General features: G+C 45.4%; 1 protein-coding gene across 7 annotated transcripts in view; it reads left to right on the top strand.

Annotated features, from left to right (window-relative positions):
- The window catches only part of DOCK10 (dedicator of cytokinesis 10), a 691954-nt gene extending 676056 nt beyond the window's left edge, over positions 1–15898 (top strand). For 6 of the 7 annotated variants that reach the window (XM_063916012.1, XM_063916009.1, XM_063916010.1 and 3 more), the window contains 4 exons: positions 266–456; positions 5376–5476; positions 13656–13812; positions 15353–15898. In XM_063916012.1, the coding sequence (XP_063772082.1) occupies positions 266–456; positions 5376–5476; positions 13656–13812; positions 15353–15466 (563 nt within the window). In that variant the 3' untranslated portion in view covers positions 15467–15898. The remainder of the gene's footprint in view (positions 1–265; positions 457–5375; positions 5477–13655; positions 13813–15352) is intronic. The other variant, XM_063916008.1, reaches the window with a different exon arrangement.
- The last annotated feature ends 2085 nt before the right edge of the window (positions 15899–17983 follow it).

Here is a 17983-nt window from a genome sequence, read left to right as displayed (position 1 = left end):
TAAGTTATGCTGAATGTGCTTGAAAATAGGGTGGCCGTAACTGAGGTGTCCAGGATCTTCTGTACAATTAGGAGATTAAGGGGAGTGTGTGTGTGTGTGTGTGTGTGTGTGTGTGTGTGTGTGTGTGTGTGTGTGTGTGTGTGTGTGTATTTGCTTCCGCTTACAGTGTTTGGCAGGTTTGGTTAGTAGAGGGAGCTGATTTGACAGTCCTTATTCCTGCACTTGATTGCACCTCACCTGCTGCTCTTACTGTACATCCCTGCAGCCAGCCATTCATTTCCATATGTCAAGAAAAGGATACAGGTTGTAGGTCAGACAAGCACAGAACTGAATCCCATTGAAGTTGCCATAGATGAAATGTCCAAGAAGGTTCAGGAGCTGCAGCACCTTTGCACAATGGATGACGTGGATATGATAAGACTACAGTTAAAGCTTCAAGGGAGCGTTAGTGTCAAGGTGAGTGCTGTGTACTGGAGACATGCTTGTCAGGACAACTGTCAGTTTCAGAGGTAGAACTCTGTATTGCATGTACATAGCAGGTCACATAAAATGATATTCCTGACCCCCAAGACCCATGTCTATTTAAATGTGATCTAAACCCACTGCAGGTAGTGACTTAAACAGGAGTATAATACATAGAACAGAAGGAAGCAGTGTATGTACCAGTCACAGGAACGTGTTAATCTTAGCTACATAAAAAAATGTTGCATGCACAGTTTGAGCTGCATAGTCCGTGTTAATGTACAGCAGTTATTGTATAGGAACTAATTATCTTGATGTTAATTGTATTATTTGTTTGTTCAGTCTGTGTACCTCATTTATGAAGTGAAGCACATAATGCCTTCGTTTTGCACCATTGATCCAGAATAGAATGATGCAGCTTGAAATAAGAATATATAGGTGTCTTACACGGTGAAGCGAGATACTCATTTTGCTATACGGAAGCCAGTTTCCATTCAAGTTAATGAACATTAACCCCTAGAGGGATAAATTGCCAAAATTATTACATTTAAAGACAATATCTGTCTACTCTACATACAGGTACACCTCTCCTACATTGCTGAAGCTCCACGTTACTATATTGAATGTGTGGTCCAGGTAGATACATTTCTGCCAATCAGTTTAGCCCATCATATTTAGTTTAATGCAGAGGTTCTGAAACGTGGTCCTCAAGTCACCCCAACGGTCTAAGTTTTAGGTATATCCATGGCTCAGCACAGGTGGTTAAATCAAATTGACTGAGGTGCTAATTAAGTCATCTGTGTCCAAGCAGGGATAAACTTAAAACATAGGGCCTAATTCAGAGTTGATCGCAGCAGCAAATTTGTTAGCAGTTGGCCAAAACCATGGGGGTAATTCCAAGATGATCGCAGCAGGATTTTTGATAGCAATTGGGCAAAACCATGTGCACTGCAGGGGAGGCAGATATAACATGTGCAGAAAGAGTTAGATTTGGGTGGGTTATTTTATTTCTGTGCAGGGTAAATACTGGCTGCTTTATTTTTACACTGCAAATTAGATTGCAGAATGAACACACCCCACCCAAATCGAACTCTCTCTGCACATGTTATATCTGCCTCCCCTGCAGTGCACATGGTTTTGCCCAATTTCTAACAAAAATCCTGCTGCGATCAACTTGGAATTACCCCCCATGTGCACAGCAAGGGGGGCAGATATAACATGTGCAGAGAGAGTTAGATTTGGGTGGGGTGTGTTCAAACTGAAATCTAAATTGCAGTGTAAAAATAAAGCAGCCATTATTTACCCTGCACATAAACAAAATAACCCACCCAAATCTAACTCTCCCTGCAAATGTTATATCTGCCCCACCTGCAGTGCACATGGGGAGTAATTCAGAGATGATCGCAGCAGCAAATTTGTTGGCAGTTGGGCAAAACCATGCACTGCACGGGGGGCAGATATAACATGTGCAGAGAGTTAGATTTGGGTGGGTTATTTTGTTTCTGTGCAGGGTAAATACTGGCTGCTTTATTTTTACACTGCAATTTAGATCTGAGTTTGAACACACCCCATCCAACTCTAACTCTCTCTGCACATGTTATATCTGCCCCACCTGCAGTGCACATGGTTTTGCAAAATTTGCTGCTGTGATTAACTCTGAATTACCCCCATGGACCGTTGGGCTGCCTTGAGGACTGCGTTTGAGAACCTCCGGTTTAATATATACCTCTATGTGAAATACACTGTTTTCTTTAGTAAAAGTGATTTAGGTTTCTGTATACTGCATATAATAAGAAAATGTTTGTACCATCTTTAATTGAAAAGGTGGATTATATAGCATGCAAGTAAATCAGATTGTACTGTTTGGTGGGGACACATGCCTTTTAAAAAAATAAAAAACATTAAATCACACTAATGTAAATGGACGACTACTGTATCTTATTAAATTGATAATCTTAGTTTAATATACCAACTAATTATTATACATAAAAGTCATGGGATAGGTGCCTAGTATCATGTAGGACCCCCTCGAACCCGGCAAAGTGCAGCAACTCAGTGTGACATCGATTCCACATGTTGTTGGAAGACATCTGGAGAGATGCCGTCTGGATAGCTTCCCATTGTTTCCTAATATTTGTAGGTGCAGGATCTTGGGTGCAAATGAACCTCTCCACCATGTCGCACAAATGCTTGTTTGGGCTCATTTCAGGAGAACGTGGTAGCCACGCTCCAGAATGCTCCTTGAACCAATTCTGGACAACTTGGGACCGATGACACTGTGCATTATCCTGCTGGAATATTCCATCGCTGTGGGGGTACACAAAGTCCATGAAGGTTTGTAAGTGGTCACCAAGCACTGCAGTGTAATGGTTACTGGTAAATAACACGTTCAGACGGACCAGTGGACTCAACCAATGCCATGTGAATACACCCCACACCATTATGGAATCACCACAAGCCTGCACAGTGCCTTGTTGACAACTGGGCTCCATGGCCTCATGTGGTATGTGCCTCACCCAAACCCTACCATCAGTCTGAAACTATAGGAACCATGACTCATCGGACCACGCCACATGGTGCCAGTCCAATTAGCTACATCACGGGCCCATGTGATTTGTTGTGTCTAGTGTCGTGTTAACAGGGGCAGTCCGGTGGGTCTTCTGCTGCCTTATTCCTTGGATGCTAAAGAACACTGGCCCTCATTCCGAGTCGTTCGCTCGGTATATTTCATCGCATCGCAGTGAAATTCCGCTTAGTACGCATGCGCAATATTCGCACTGCGACTGCGCCAAGTAATTTAACAATGAAGATAGTATTTTTACTCACGGCTTTTTCTTCGCTCCGGCGATCGTAATGTGATTGACAGGAAATGGGTGTTACTGGGCGGAAACACGGCGTTTCAGGGGCGTGTGGTTAAAAACGCTACCGTTTCCGGAAAAAACGCAGGAGTGGCCGGAGAAACGGAGGAGTGTCTGGGCGAACGCTGGGTGTGTTTATGACGTCAAACCAGGAACGACAAGCACTGAACTGATCGCAGATGCCGAGTAAGTCTGAAGCTACTCTGAAACTGCTAAGTAGTTTGTAATCGCAATATTGCGAATACATCGGTCGCAATTTTAAGAAGCTAAGATTCACTCCCAGTAGGCGGCGGCTTAGCATGTGTAACTCTGCTAAAATCGCCTTGCGAGCGATCAACTCGGAATGAGGGCCCCTGCACTGATCTGCTGGATATGCATCTGGTACCTCCTGCATTGAATGTGGATGTGATTTGATTCAGTGTCGCTTGTCTGTTACCACAGACAATTCTGGGCAGCCAGTGCTGGCCACGGGTAATGCCCTCCAAGAGGAATTACGGGTACACACGATGCCATAGCAATGTTGAATGTCTGCACAACTTCGGGAATGGAATGTCCCATCCGTCAGGTGCCCACTATCATGTCCCATTCGAACTCTGATAATTCACATCCCTTTGCCATGAGCAGCCTTGCCAGTGTTCATACTGACTCACGAGATGTCAGATTACAACTGATGCATGTCTGAGCATTTCAGAAACGTCACAGTACTGTGGCGCAACCTACCATTACCTTTACATACCACTATCCCATGACTTTTGGCACTACATTGTATACTAGTTGAATCCAGACTCCAGTGCTAATGTTACAATTTTGTAGACATACTGTACACTTTACAGTAGATTTTAATACTACAAAATAAATATATAATTTTTTGACTCATATATGTACCCCATGGGACGGTTCAACAACATGTATTTTGGATTAAATACCTTTGGGCATTTTAGAGCTCCCCTGTTATCACTATATTAGGAGTATACTGTAGTTATAATCATAAAATAAAACAGGTAAGGGTTATACCAGTATACAGTACATAGTTTTCAACCTTTTTCTTGGTGCAGATGGTACACCCTCTATTTCAAGTAATCTAAATTCTGTACCAAAGACAAACACACACACACACACACACACACACACACACACCATACTTGCCTACCCTCCTGGAATGGCCGGGAAGCTCCCGAAAATCGGGTGACCCTCCCGGCCCCCCGGAAGAGCAGGCAAGTCCCCCGATTTCAGGGGTCCCCCCTGCCCGGCTGCCCACTTAGCGAGTGAAGTGGGCGGTCCGAGCAGGCGATGACGCGATTCTTAGTTGAATCGCGTCATCATAGCCACGCCCCCTGCTGTATAATGCCTGTAAGAGCGGCATTACATAGCGGGGGCGTGGCTTACATGATGCGATCCAGCAGCCATGCCCCCGTTCCGCCTCTGGCCCACCCCAATTCCGCCTCTGGCCCGCCCCCCGTCTGCACGTCACCTCACTGCCCGCCTGCCATGCTGAGCCGACCGGCTGCTCTCTCCCGGCAGCCCAAAAGTCGGCAAGTATGACACACACACACACACACACACACACACACACACACACTAACATTAATCTACCTGCCAGTATGCTGTTGGATTGCACATTATCGCTCACAGTCTGGCAGTGTGACACTTGGCTTTATTGTAAATTGCAGTCTCTTTGCTAAAGTTTACTGTTATGTTATCGTATAAATTTTCTCTTTCTGTCATGTTCTCCTTTCATTTTAATAATATCAATCTAATGTATCTGGCTCAAGTAAGCCACACATATTTATTATAATAATATAAAGAAATGTAATTTTGCCCTCACCTATCTTTCAAAGATTAAGAGTACATTGTAAAACCTGATGTAAATAATTTGTGCTTGCAGATATATTGAAAAGATTACATCCAAGCGAGTACTGACATTTTCTAATTATCTGAATTAAATGAAAACAAATTCTGCACTGTGCATCAAAGGCAAACGGCATGATTTGTTTGTGTTTATTTTGTTTTATAAATGAACCTTTCTTTACTGGAAGACAATTTATTTTATTTCAGGTAAATGCTGGACCTATGGCATATGCCAGAGCATTTCTAACCGAGACAAATGCCAACAATTATCCAGAGAGTCAAGTGAGGCATCTTAAAGAAATCTTCAGGTAGCGTTACTTATACATTTACTGTCCCGTGCTATAAAACAGTAGAGAACGTTAGGTTAAAACGGTAACAAACATAAAACATTAGGCCTAATTCAGATCTGATTGCAGCAGCACATTTGTTAGGTAATGGGCAAAACGATGTGCAGTGCAGGTGGGGCAGATGTGCAGAGAGAGTTAGATTTGGGTGGGGGGTGTTCAAGCTGAAATCTAAATTGCAGTGTAAAAATAAAGCAGCTAGTATTTACCCTGCACAGAAATAAAACAACCCACCCAAATCTAACTCTCTCTGCAAATGTTATATCTGCCCCCCTGCAGTGCACATGGTTTTGCCCAACTGCTAACAAATTTGCTGCTGCGATCAGATCTGAATTACGCCCATTGTGCAATAGCAATGAAAAAGTAATGGTGACTATAGTTCTGGAGTTTTGAAAATCAAGTTAGAATTAGTAAATTAATCATAGTGATAATGTATGTACATTATCTGGGCCACGAATAGGGATGTACTGTACATATTATACCATGCATGTAATGTGCTGAGCTGCAGGATTGGGACGCCTGCATAATACTGCAGTTGTTTACCAGGGCAGCAGGGAGCCCTGATTGAGGCAGGATAAAGTAAGCTCCAACCTCCGTTACCTTTGCTTTTCCTATACCCAGGGCCGATGCAAGATAATTTGGCACCCTAAGCAAAACTTATGTCCATCCCTTCCCCCCCCCCCCCTAACACACATTCATACCCTTAGGTGAAAAAGTGTTGAGGTGATAGATCTGTGTCAGGGTTCAGCTCCACCTTACTATGCTTGCACTGCCGGTTGGCTTTGGCTTGTCCCTGTATATGGTGCGGGACCTCCCACAGCTGCTGCCACTGTGATTGGTTAGTAGATGTGGGGGAGTTGTAGTGTATCTGCAGGGTGCAGTGTGTACAGTGGGCGCTGCTGCTGACTCGGGTTCCAGGCGTGTCGCAGGGGACCATTGTGAACAGTGGGGGTGGCGGTTGAGGGGCTCCAGGATCACTGTGGGGATGGCCAAACAGCTCTGGTCTGGCATTACTACATCAGTGACAAGTGAAGTCACACCAATGAGTATGGCTCATAGATCTTGTCCTTGCTCCAGAAGCATGGCTGCCAGACAATGCTGGACGTTGCCTGTAGCACAGGTTGAGCTCAGTGAGGAAGTGTTGTACCCAGGGCAAGGACGGCTTCCCAATCACTGCTACAGACTGATAGTCCAGACCATCTGTACAGTGTACACATTAGTGATAGCCCGATCCTAGAACACAGAGCTGTCACTAATATCAATGATCGTCCAATCACACTGACAGCATGGTCCATCCTATAACATATTGAGCTGTCACACATTTCTTTTCACTGCCACTAAGATGCCACTAAGATATTGCTTCATTGCTAATCTACTGCTACCAGTGGTGGATCTAGAGAGCGGTGGGCCCAGGTGCATAATTATGCTTTAGACCCTCCCCTTCATCAGCCTCCCATGTGACAGTACTACACTATATATATATATATATATATATATAATGACCAAGTAACTTCAATAAAGCCAGTATATTACCATACCCTATCGCACAAAATAATCTACACAACACCCCCCAGAAAATACTACACCACTCAACCCACCTCACCCATACACAAAATATATTAGTATACAACCCTCTACAATACATTACTACACCCCCCAACCCACCTTCCCTACCAGTTAACATAAATATACAACCACACAGATACATTACACCCCTCAACCTATTTCTCTCCCCAGTTAATATATGTAAAACCCAGTGGTTAAAGTGGGCCGGAACGGGGCGGAACCGCGTTCCGTCACCTCTAATTGCAGGCGGAACCAGTTCCGCCTCCGCCCGGCCACAGCATCATGTCCCTATTCCATTGTAAAGGTGGCAGCGGCCGCCAGCCAATCACGGCTCGCGGACCGGCTGCAGCACCAATCAGAAGACGGGAAGGCTTTTTTCAAATCTGCCGTGAGCCAATCACGGCTCGCAGACCGCCAGCCAATGAGAAGCTGCCAAGTGGCAGCTTCTCATTAGCTGGCGGTCCAGGAGCCGTGAATGGTGCACAGTCGGCGCCAGATTCAAAGTGCACTCTCTCCCCCCCTCCGCCGCTGCCGCAGCCTCCGGAGTGTGAACCGCGGCCTGTAATGCCCGATCCCCCCCCGCAGCCGGAGTTTACTGTGAAGCTGCGTGGCGGGCAGTAATGTCCGTGCCCACTCCACATCGCCCTGCCAGCGCAGCAGCTTAAAGTCCTTCCCACCCCTAGGCTTAGTGACCCGCTGCCTGTAATGCTCTCCCCACCTCCACCGGAGCGATGTCTGCAAGTGATTGTGCATTACAGTCTGAGGCCCTAACCGTGGCACACCCCATGGCGTCTGGCAGGAGAGACAACTCGCCCTCCACATAAAGACCTCCAGGTAACTGCTGCTACATATCACAGCTCTGGGTGCCCAGTCTTTCTGCTGCTGCTGCTGCTGCTGCTGCTGGTGGTGATATTTTAATTCTCTCTCTCACTCTTTTTGTCTGTTTTTGCACTTTTTCAAAACTCTGAGTGCCTATATATATATATATATATATATATATATATGTATATGTGTGTGTATATATATATATATATATATGTATATATGTGTGTATATATATATGTATATATATATAGTCGAAAAGATTAGGTGGCACTCACAGACTTGTAATCAACGTGAAAACTCCGCCAGGAGATTTATTGTGCAAAACAAGTAACGTTTCGGGGACGTGTCCCCTTCCTCAGACAACCAAAACATAACACGTGCATTGTATAAATAGTGTATCATGACCCCACTTACCCCCTTCATCATGACTCCCAGCTGCGTGGACCACGGCTTGCCTCGGCGTCTCCCGACCCGCACTTCCGGCTTCGGCGTCACCGCCCAGCCGGAAGTGACGCAAGCGGGCTTCGCCGGTCACCATGGAGACGCACCGGGAGCCCTAGCAATACAAAAAACAAAACAAAACACGAATACTTAATTGCGGTGAGAAACTGACACATAATAAAACAGCGCTCAATCGGAGCTAGAGTGTCAGAAAAGTAAATAACAGGTAAAATCACTTCTTAAAACACAAACATTTAAAAACGAGAATGGTGTTAAAAAAGTGTTGATAACATTAAAAGGTGACAAATAAAGCAGGTGCTGCAAAATCTTAACTCCGGTACTCTTTTCTTCTAAAATATCTACCTGGGTGGCAAGGAGCTAGAATGGCTCCTAGTCTACAGGGCAGTGTGCAAATGTTATAATGTATGGTCCTAAGTAGGGTTACCCCACAAAAATGGAATCTATCACTAGATGGCCCTACTCCTTCACCGCAGTGATTCTTGGGTCGGTATCCTTATTACCCCAAAGTTACCCCAAAATTGATTGCCACATGCTTTAGACTCACAACGATATGGATTAATTCATAGAAAATTAATTAGTCCAAGGGACTCATTTAGTCCTTTGGGGGCTAAGCAATCCAGGCGGAAAATCCACCTGGATTCCAACTGCAGCAATTTCTTTCCTCTATCACCACCTCTTAGAGAAGCTGGAACATGATCGATGGCCCTATATCTCAGACTCGCCAGTGGGTGGTGCTTTATGGCAAAGTGTCTTGCCACCGGTTGGTCGCTAGTCCCAGAAGCCAGGGCTGCCCGTATGGCTGACCTGTGTTGAGTTAGTCTGACTTTTACTTGGCACTCCGTTTTGCCCACATAATAGAGTCCACATGGGCACACTATTATGTAAATGACAAAACGGGACGTGCAAGTGAGTGGCCACCCGATCTTCAATCTCTGGCCGGTGTGTGGATGGGGAAAAGATTCTCCCACTAGGAAAAATGAACACGTCGTGCACCCCAGGCATTTAAAGCATCCATTTTTCTTGCTCAAAAAATGCCTGGGTGCATTCTTGGCGTCAAAACCTGTAATATCGGTCTTGACCACCAAGTCTTTCAGATTTTTGCCCCTGGAAAAACTTGCCAACAGTTTACTCTTGTGAAAGCATTTTAGCTCTGGGTCCGTAGTAACCATCCGCCACATATTCCTAACTTGTTTAACCAAGGTCGGGCTGTTGGCATTGTACTCCGTTACCCATGGAATGGTTTCTCTGGGCAGGGTTTTATTACGCTGTTTGGCCTGTTTTTGAAAATTGGTCAATGCCCTGTCTCGTGCTTTCTTAAGCTCAGTTCTAGCATAACCTCGCTCACTAAATTTAGTTATCATCTCCTCAAGCTGCATCTCACGTATGTTAGGATCTGTATTATTTCTGCAGACTCTGAGGAGTTGTGAGTAGGGTAAACTGCGGATCATCGCTTTGGGATGGGAACTTTCGGCTCGGAGCACTGTATTCCGATCCGTAGGTTTTTTGTACAGGGATGTCACAACCTTTCCCTCGACAAGCTGAATCCGGACATCAAGATAACAGACGTCTGTCTTACTTGATGTCCAAGTTAATTTGATGGGACTATTCGTGTCATTATGTTTCAAAATAATGTCGATGAGTTTTTGTATATCATCATTCCACCAGACCAGGAGGTCATCGATGTAGCGGAAATACAGGGAGATTTTACTTGAGATGTTAGTGTCTATGAAAAAAAGGTCCCGTTCCACCTCCCACATGAAACTATTAGCAAATGCTGGGGCCACCGGTGACCCCATCGAGCAGCCCCGGAGTTGCCTATAAAACTTCCCATTGAAAAAAAATATATATATATACACGTATATCTATCTGGAAAACCCCCTCACAAAATCCTGCGTTTGCCCTTGGAGGGGGCTCTACCTGCCGTACTGTGTAAAATGGGGCTCTGTCTGCCGTACTGTGTAAAAGTGGGCTCTGTCTGCTGTACTGTGTAAAAGGGGGCTCTGTCTGCCGTACTGTGTAAAAGGGGGACTCTGCTATTGTGGGCATTGTGTGTGTAAAGGGCACTAGTACGTGGGGCGGGAAATGTGAATAAGATTGTGCTACTGTGAAGCATTATTTTGAATTGGTGGTACTTTGTGTTGCCACGCCCCTTCCTTGTGAGGCCACACCCCTTTCTGCGGCGTTGTGGGCGAGGTGAGTTCCCCCACCTCTCCAAGACCACTTTAAGCCCTGGTAAAACCCACTGATAAATTGCTATAACCCCCCAGATACATTGCACCCCTCAACCCACCTGCCCAAGCAATATAAGTATACACCCTCCACTTCACCCATATAACATAAATAAGTACACAGACCTTGCCAGATACTTACCTCTGTGCAGGAGGCTCTGTGTTCCCTCACACATCAGTTGCAGCAGCATCCAGACCAGGCAGTGCAGGAGGGGCGGGGACTCGGTAATAAGGGCTAGGAGATGGGATCTTCTGCCTGCAGGGAACGACATTCTGCGCAAAGCATGAGAGAGGGTGGGGGGAGGAGGTAGTGATAGGAGGGGTTCTCAGGATAGGCTGTGCAGAGCAGGAGAGAGAGAGGGAGGGAGGGGAGGAGGAAGGATAGGTTGTTCAGAGCAGGAGAGAGGGAGGGAGGGGAGGAGGAAGAATAGGTTGTGCAGAGCAGGAGAGAGGGAGGGGGGATCGGGACAGGCTGTGTGCAGAGCAGCAGAGAGGGAGGGCGGAGTTGCTTGCTGTGCAGAGCAGGAGAGGGAGAGAGTCAGTGTCAGACTGTGTGCAGGAGGGGGGGAGGATTGCTGTGCAGAGCAGGAGAGGGGGGGACTCGGGACAGGCTGTGTGCACTGCAGAGCAGGAGGAGAGTGCGAGGGGGGACTTGATGTGCAGACTGCAGAGCTGGAGGGGGGACTGAGGAAGGGGGTGGGGAAAGGGGATATCACTCATTGGCTGCAGGAGAGGACAGGTCGTGCAGAGGCAGAGCCTGTAAATGTGGAGCAGTGCGGCGCCTGGCCAGTAGAAGCAGGGGGAGAAAAGAGGGGAGGAGATCTGAAGGGCAGATCACATCCCCCTGCCGGCGGACCACTGTGTATCTTATCACGCTGGGAGACAGATCCACTATAGAGAGGAGCAGGGGAGATACGTGGACTGATCATGCTCCCCCTACTCTTCTCCAGCCTGTGGCCAGCTGTGACATACAGTATTGTAATGAGTCTGCATGACTCATTATTAGTACTGCTGATGCCAGGGGCCGGCTACGGGCCGCCCCTTCAGGTCCCCCACCCATAGGCAGCTGCCTAAAGCTGCCTAATGGAAGTGCCGGCCCTGCCTATACCCTATAATATTGCTGAGTATGAAAGGACAACACAGGCCCCGGGCAGTGGAGGCCATCTGACCAGTATATAGCACAGCAGCACCATTTCACCTGTGCACAGCACAGCCCATGGACAGTAGAGGCCCACCTGACCTGTATAAAAACCCAGCACCATCTGACCTGTGCACAGCACAGCCCATGGACAGTAGAGGCCCACCTGACCTGTATAAAAACCCAGCACCATCTGACCTGTGCACAGCACAGCCCATGGACAGTAGAGGCCCACCTGACCTGTATAAAACACAGCACAATCTGATCTGTGCACCGCACAGACCATGAACAGTAGAGGCCCACCTGACCTGTATAAAACACAGCACCATCTGACCTGTGCACCGCACAGCCCATGGACAGTAGAGGCACACCTGACCTGTATAAAACACAGCACAATCTGACCTGTGCAAAGTTTGGTCTGTGGATGTGTTTTTAGAACATGCCAATCTATCATATAAATTATATGATATCCTAGCCCTGCCTCAGCCACCTCAGCAAGAACATAAATACCCTCATGACAGGCAACTCCACCTCACTCACTCTCACAAACATATACACACACACACACACACACACGCCCCAACAACCTCACTCTCTCACACATATACCTAGTCCTGCCTCTCTCACAAACATATACTCCAACCACTTAACTCTGACACATACAGTATATACCCAGCCCTTCCCCATCCACCTCCCTCTCTCACACATAAACCCAGCCCTGTACCTACTGCCTCTTTCTCACACACACATACCCCAACCACCTCTATCTCACACACATATATCCCAACGACCTACCACTGACACATACATACCCAGCCCTTCCCCATCCACCTCCCTCACACATAAACCCAGCCCTGCCACAACCACCTCTCTCTCGCACACATATACCGCAACCACCTCTCTGTCACACACATATACCCCAACAACCTACCTTTGACACATATATACCCAGCCCATCCCGATCCACCTCCCTCTCACACATTTACCCAGTCCTGCCACATCCACCTCCCTCTTACACACATATACACAGCCACCTACCTCCCACTCACGTATACACAGACCTGCCCCTGCTACCTACCTCTCACTAAACATATACCCAGCCCTATCCCAGCCTCCTCCCTCTTACACACATATACCCCAACCACCTACCGCTCACATATATGCTCCTGTTCCCAGCCACCTCCCTTTCACACACAGATACCCCAGCCCTGCCTTAGCCACGTCAGCTTGATATTTAAAAACACTTATGGCAGCTCCACCTCATTCACACATATGCATATACCTTAAACACCTCCCTCTGTCACACATATACCCAGCCCTACCGCAGCCACCTCCCTCTCACACATATATACCAGCCCTGCTCCATCCACCACCCTTTCACACACATATAGCTCAGCCACCTCTCTCTCACACAGATAGATAGAAGTGTCCCAGTGTGCTACTTGGTCTGCTATGATCCTGCAGACATAATGTTGCCTTCTCTCTGACTTATGTTAAACATGATGCTTCCTTGTATTCTTATGTATTTATTTGTCCACATCGTAGTATTTTTTGTCTCCACCATAGCGGTGACCATTTTGTTGAGGTCATTTTTATACAGATATCCTTGTTTGCAGCTGCAGAGGTGGGCCCCGTCTCTGTCCTGGCCCGGTACTGCAGTACCTGCAGTCCCCCCTGATGGCAGCCCTGCCATCTGACCTGTGCACAACGCAGCCTCTGGGCAGTAGAGGCCAATCTCACCAGTGTAAAATACAGCACCATCTGGCCTCTGCACAATGCAGCCCCAGTACATAATACAGCCCATTTTACCTTGGTAAACCTGCAGTCCAAATCCAGCCCTTTACACAGTTTATATTGGTTTAGTTAAATTATGTCTATGAATTGTTTATGTTCTTATGCAATACAGGTATGTATCTATTTGCAGACAATTTGCAGACACATGTGGTCTGGCCCTGGAAGTAAATGAGCGGCTCATAAAGGAGGATCAGTTGGAGTACCAAGAAGAGATGAAATCCCATTATAGGGACATTCTCGCTGAACTTTCTGAAGTCATGAATGAACCGGTGAGCTGTGATTTGTCAGTAAGTGGCATCAGTAGCCAGGTCAGAGTCTAGTGCCGAAAGCCTAACATCACCCACCCCTAGCTCTCCTTTGTCTCTGTGGCTGTTGTGTGCGGCCTGGTTGTTCTCACCCATAGAAAATATTATTCGCTGTTGAATACCATGTAACATCATTTCACAGTTTTGGCACACAGCATAAAGTGAGAGTGAGATTAGAACTGGCAGTGCAATGAAATACTGGGAGCTCAGGGGCCATCGGGGATTTGGTCCTGCTCTGCACTATGACATCTCCACTGATAATTAGAAATCAAGCAAGCCAGATTGGACAAACCAGTCACATTATACTGAGGAAGGTGGGCAGCCATCAAATGCACTATGGAGACGATTGTAAGGAGGTGAATCGGCTAGATAAGGGAGAACAGTGGCGGGGTCCCAGTTTGCGTTGACTGAATACACATGCACTGATGTGCAAGAAATACAGGTAACCATTATTACAACATCAATACAATATTGGAAGTTAGTGTTACAACTACAGTAAGAATAAAAACATTAGGATAGAAGACGCTCACCTGAAAAGCTTACAGTTTAAAGGGTTAGATAGTGTATGCCATTACTGATATGTACAGTGCTGCCAGTATACACAGTACTTTGTCAGGGCTGTAGATGTCATTATACAGAAACCATTTGTCCTGTCCCTTGCTCATCCCAATCACTCTATTTTGCTTCATATCTTATTCCAGTTGCATAAAATCCTTCACATGAACATAATTCACATTAATTCCTGTAAACCATGTATTTCAACTATACACAATAACCAGTGACATTGAAACTATCTATATATGTGTTACAAGGAATCCTTTTTGTATCCAGCATCACATACAGTAAATATATGCTGAGTGTACCGTTCATGACTATTTGCTATGTACACGTTTTCACCATAGTTGTGTTTAATCCATTCTCTCTCTTCTCTCAGCTGTCATGTGACCCTTGCCTGTTTCGCTTCTCTACCTCTTTGTCTAACATTTCACTGAGTACTTTAGGGAATATCGGTATGTCCTGTCCTTGTCTTCCTATATGTAATTCGTGCATGCTGATCCTTATTCACCTGTCTTTATTCATCCTCATATTCATCTTGTGTCATGTAAGTAACCATGCATGGTTTTAACTAAGTGCAAAGAAGAACATTAGTGCTATGTTTTCAAATAAAACCTAGTGCAATCTGAAAGCATGGACATGAGCCATTTTAATGTCCCTTATTTAGATGCACAGGGCCCTTTACCAACAAGTGTTTCTACTTTATCCTCTGGGAAAACAGCATTTTGCAACATCTGAGTCCTGCTTTCCCCTTGCGGCCGGCTGTGTCTGTTATAAAGACTGGCAGTGACCTGAAACTCCCAGTTGGTCTCTGCTTCCCCTCAGCTTCCAGTGGGGAGCCTGTGAGGGGTGAAATTGCCAGGTGAACCGCAGCAAGACGCCGTGCTATGTGGTTTTCTTTCTGAAGGTCGCTGCCCATCACTTGCTGTCAGACTGAGATTCTGTGCTTTTTCTTTTTTTCTCAAAGATCAGCTATCGGGAGGAACCAGCCAAACATTCCACAGAGAAGCCATGCACCCTTCGATCTGCCAGTACAACAAGCACAGGGATGCCAAGCATGTCGCTGAAAGCTGATTCCTGATTGGACCATCCTTTATAGGAACAATACGTATACCACAGATGTACTTTATCAAAGAACTCTGAAGGACTTGCCTCTTTGGAATATAGATTGTAATTTTAATTTATTGTAAATCATCACCACTAGTGCTTAAGGAAGTGCTAGTGTATAATAATATTGCCTACAGAATGGACAAAAAAACAAAACAGTGTTTTTAACCCCTTCTCTGCCAAGGGGTTAACCAACGAAAGATGAGCACTCCCTATATTTGTTATTATTCATGCTAAATCTAATATTATTTTATCTCTTGCTTATATTTTAAAAGTCTCTATTCAATGCTTTATAATTAAGCATATTGTAAATAGGAGATGTGTAAAATTTGTCTTTTTTTATAGAAAAGAACTTGAGCCCACAAAATTACTAAGAGTCTATAGAAATCCTTAGATAAAGATTTATTAAAGTATTTGTCAATGTGCATGGTTATTATGTGTTTTTCTGCATGCCGGGAGCAAGGTCTTCAGCTGGAACTATGTGGAGAAATGAATAGATGATCCTAAATGATAATAAAATAAAAAGTCCCTATAATAAGATAACTAGAACACACGTGATACAAGCGCACCCACACAAATAGCTGTTTTGCTGGCCAGTGTGTTGTAAACCAAAGTGATCAAAAATGATAGCGTGTGTTGGTCCAAAACAATTTCTTGGTCTGATCAAGATCTGATTGGATAGCAGATGGTTTTTATTGACCTGGCCAGAAGAACCGATGCATTATCATTCCCGAACAGGAACGTCTGTTCATTCCATTGAATGTATATATTCACTTTTCCAACTGTATCTCATCTGCAAATGTAATCAGAGATAACAGGTTTGTTTTTCTAATAATGTTGTACAATGTGCTTAAATGTCATACAACACAGAGTTTAGAAGATGTAAAGTAACATCTGATTTGTGGATACGGGTTACTGCATATTGGTGCAAATTGCACAATGTTATTAAATAAGCCCCAATAACAGAATGATTACTATGGATATCCCTAAGTTATCTCTGCTTTAGGGCAAGCAAGGTCATTTCCGTACTTTCCCACCTCACTGCGCTGTTCCTGTAGAGTGTAGACAGTGGCTATCTCACACATTGCATCACATCCCACAACTGGCTACATTTAGCCCCCAGCAGCACTACAGGTTAATCATACAGTAGGTCACTGCTTATGGGTAAATGTATGTAAAGCATTTTCAAAAACATTTGATGGGGGAGCAATATAGTGTAGTCACATTTTAATATTATGTAACTGGTTTGCCTACAGTTTTTGTGAAATGATAAGCTCTACTAGGCTGCAGGACTGCCATCAGGGGGGTGCTGGAGGAATAACTGTCACGGGCCCAGCTGCTCTGACAGAGAATGGAGGACCCGAGTGGCATGTCGCCCGCCGATGCCTGCTACTGAGAGGGCCCCCGCTATTAGTATTGAAGATGTCCCTCCCAAAATGTCCGCCACTTCATAGGAGATAGTTATTTTAAATGCAACCACCTGATAACGAGCAGAACCTTAGACAATGGGGGTAATTCCAAGTTGATCGCAGCAGGATTTTTGATAGCAATTGGGCAAAACCATGTGCACTGCAGGGGAGGCAGATATAACATGTGCAGAGAGAGTTAGATTTGGGTGGGTTATTTTGTTTCTGTGCAGGGTAAATACTGGCTGCTTTATTTTTACACTGCAAATTAGATTGCAGATTGAACTCACCACACCCAAATCTAACTCTCTCTGCACATGTTATATCTGCCCCCCCCCTGCAGTGCACATGGTTTTGCCCAATTGCTATCAAAAATCCTGCTGCGATCAACTTGGAATTACCCCCAATGAGCGAAACCACTGAGAGCAGGTACTGGGACATAATATGGTGACACAGTATGGTGACAGGGGCATTACCGTGGTGGCATAATATGGGGACGGGCATAACTGTGGGCGTGTAATATGGGGGCAGATGTATTAAGTCTGGAGAAATTATAAAGCAGTGATATGATATGATAAGATAAAGAAGTGATAAGTGGAAAGTGATAACGCACCAGCCAATCAGCTCCAAACTGTAATTTTTTCAAACCTGTAATGATTGTCTGGTGCATTATCATCTTCCACTTATCACTGCTTTATCACTTCTCCAGGCTTAATACATCTGCCTCATGGTGTCATGGGCATTTCTGTGGGGACTTAATATGGTGTCAGGGGCATAACTGTTGGGGCACAGTATGGTGACAAGTACATTACTGTGGGGGCATAATTTGGTCTCAGGGGCAATACTATGTGGAGCATAATATGATGACAGGGGAATAACTGTGGGGGCGTAATATGGTATCAGGGGAATCACTGTGGAGGCATTACTTTGTGGGGCATAATATAGTGTTGCTCAGAGTATGTGCATGGGAATTTATTTACATATATATGTTTTTTTTAAACATGTTTATTATTTTTGTTATTGTTGGGGGGGGGCTGCCTGTTTTGTCAGTCCCGGGACCTCCATTTTCTGATGACAGCCCTGAT

Source organism: Pseudophryne corroboree, chromosome 4 (genome assembly GCF_028390025.1).
Source record: "Pseudophryne corroboree isolate aPseCor3 chromosome 4, aPseCor3.hap2, whole genome shotgun sequence".
NCBI lineage: Eukaryota > Metazoa > Chordata > Amphibia > Anura > Myobatrachidae > Pseudophryne > Pseudophryne corroboree.
The sequence above is the reverse complement of the archived record's forward strand: the minus strand, read 5'-3'. Positions and strand labels throughout refer to the sequence as shown.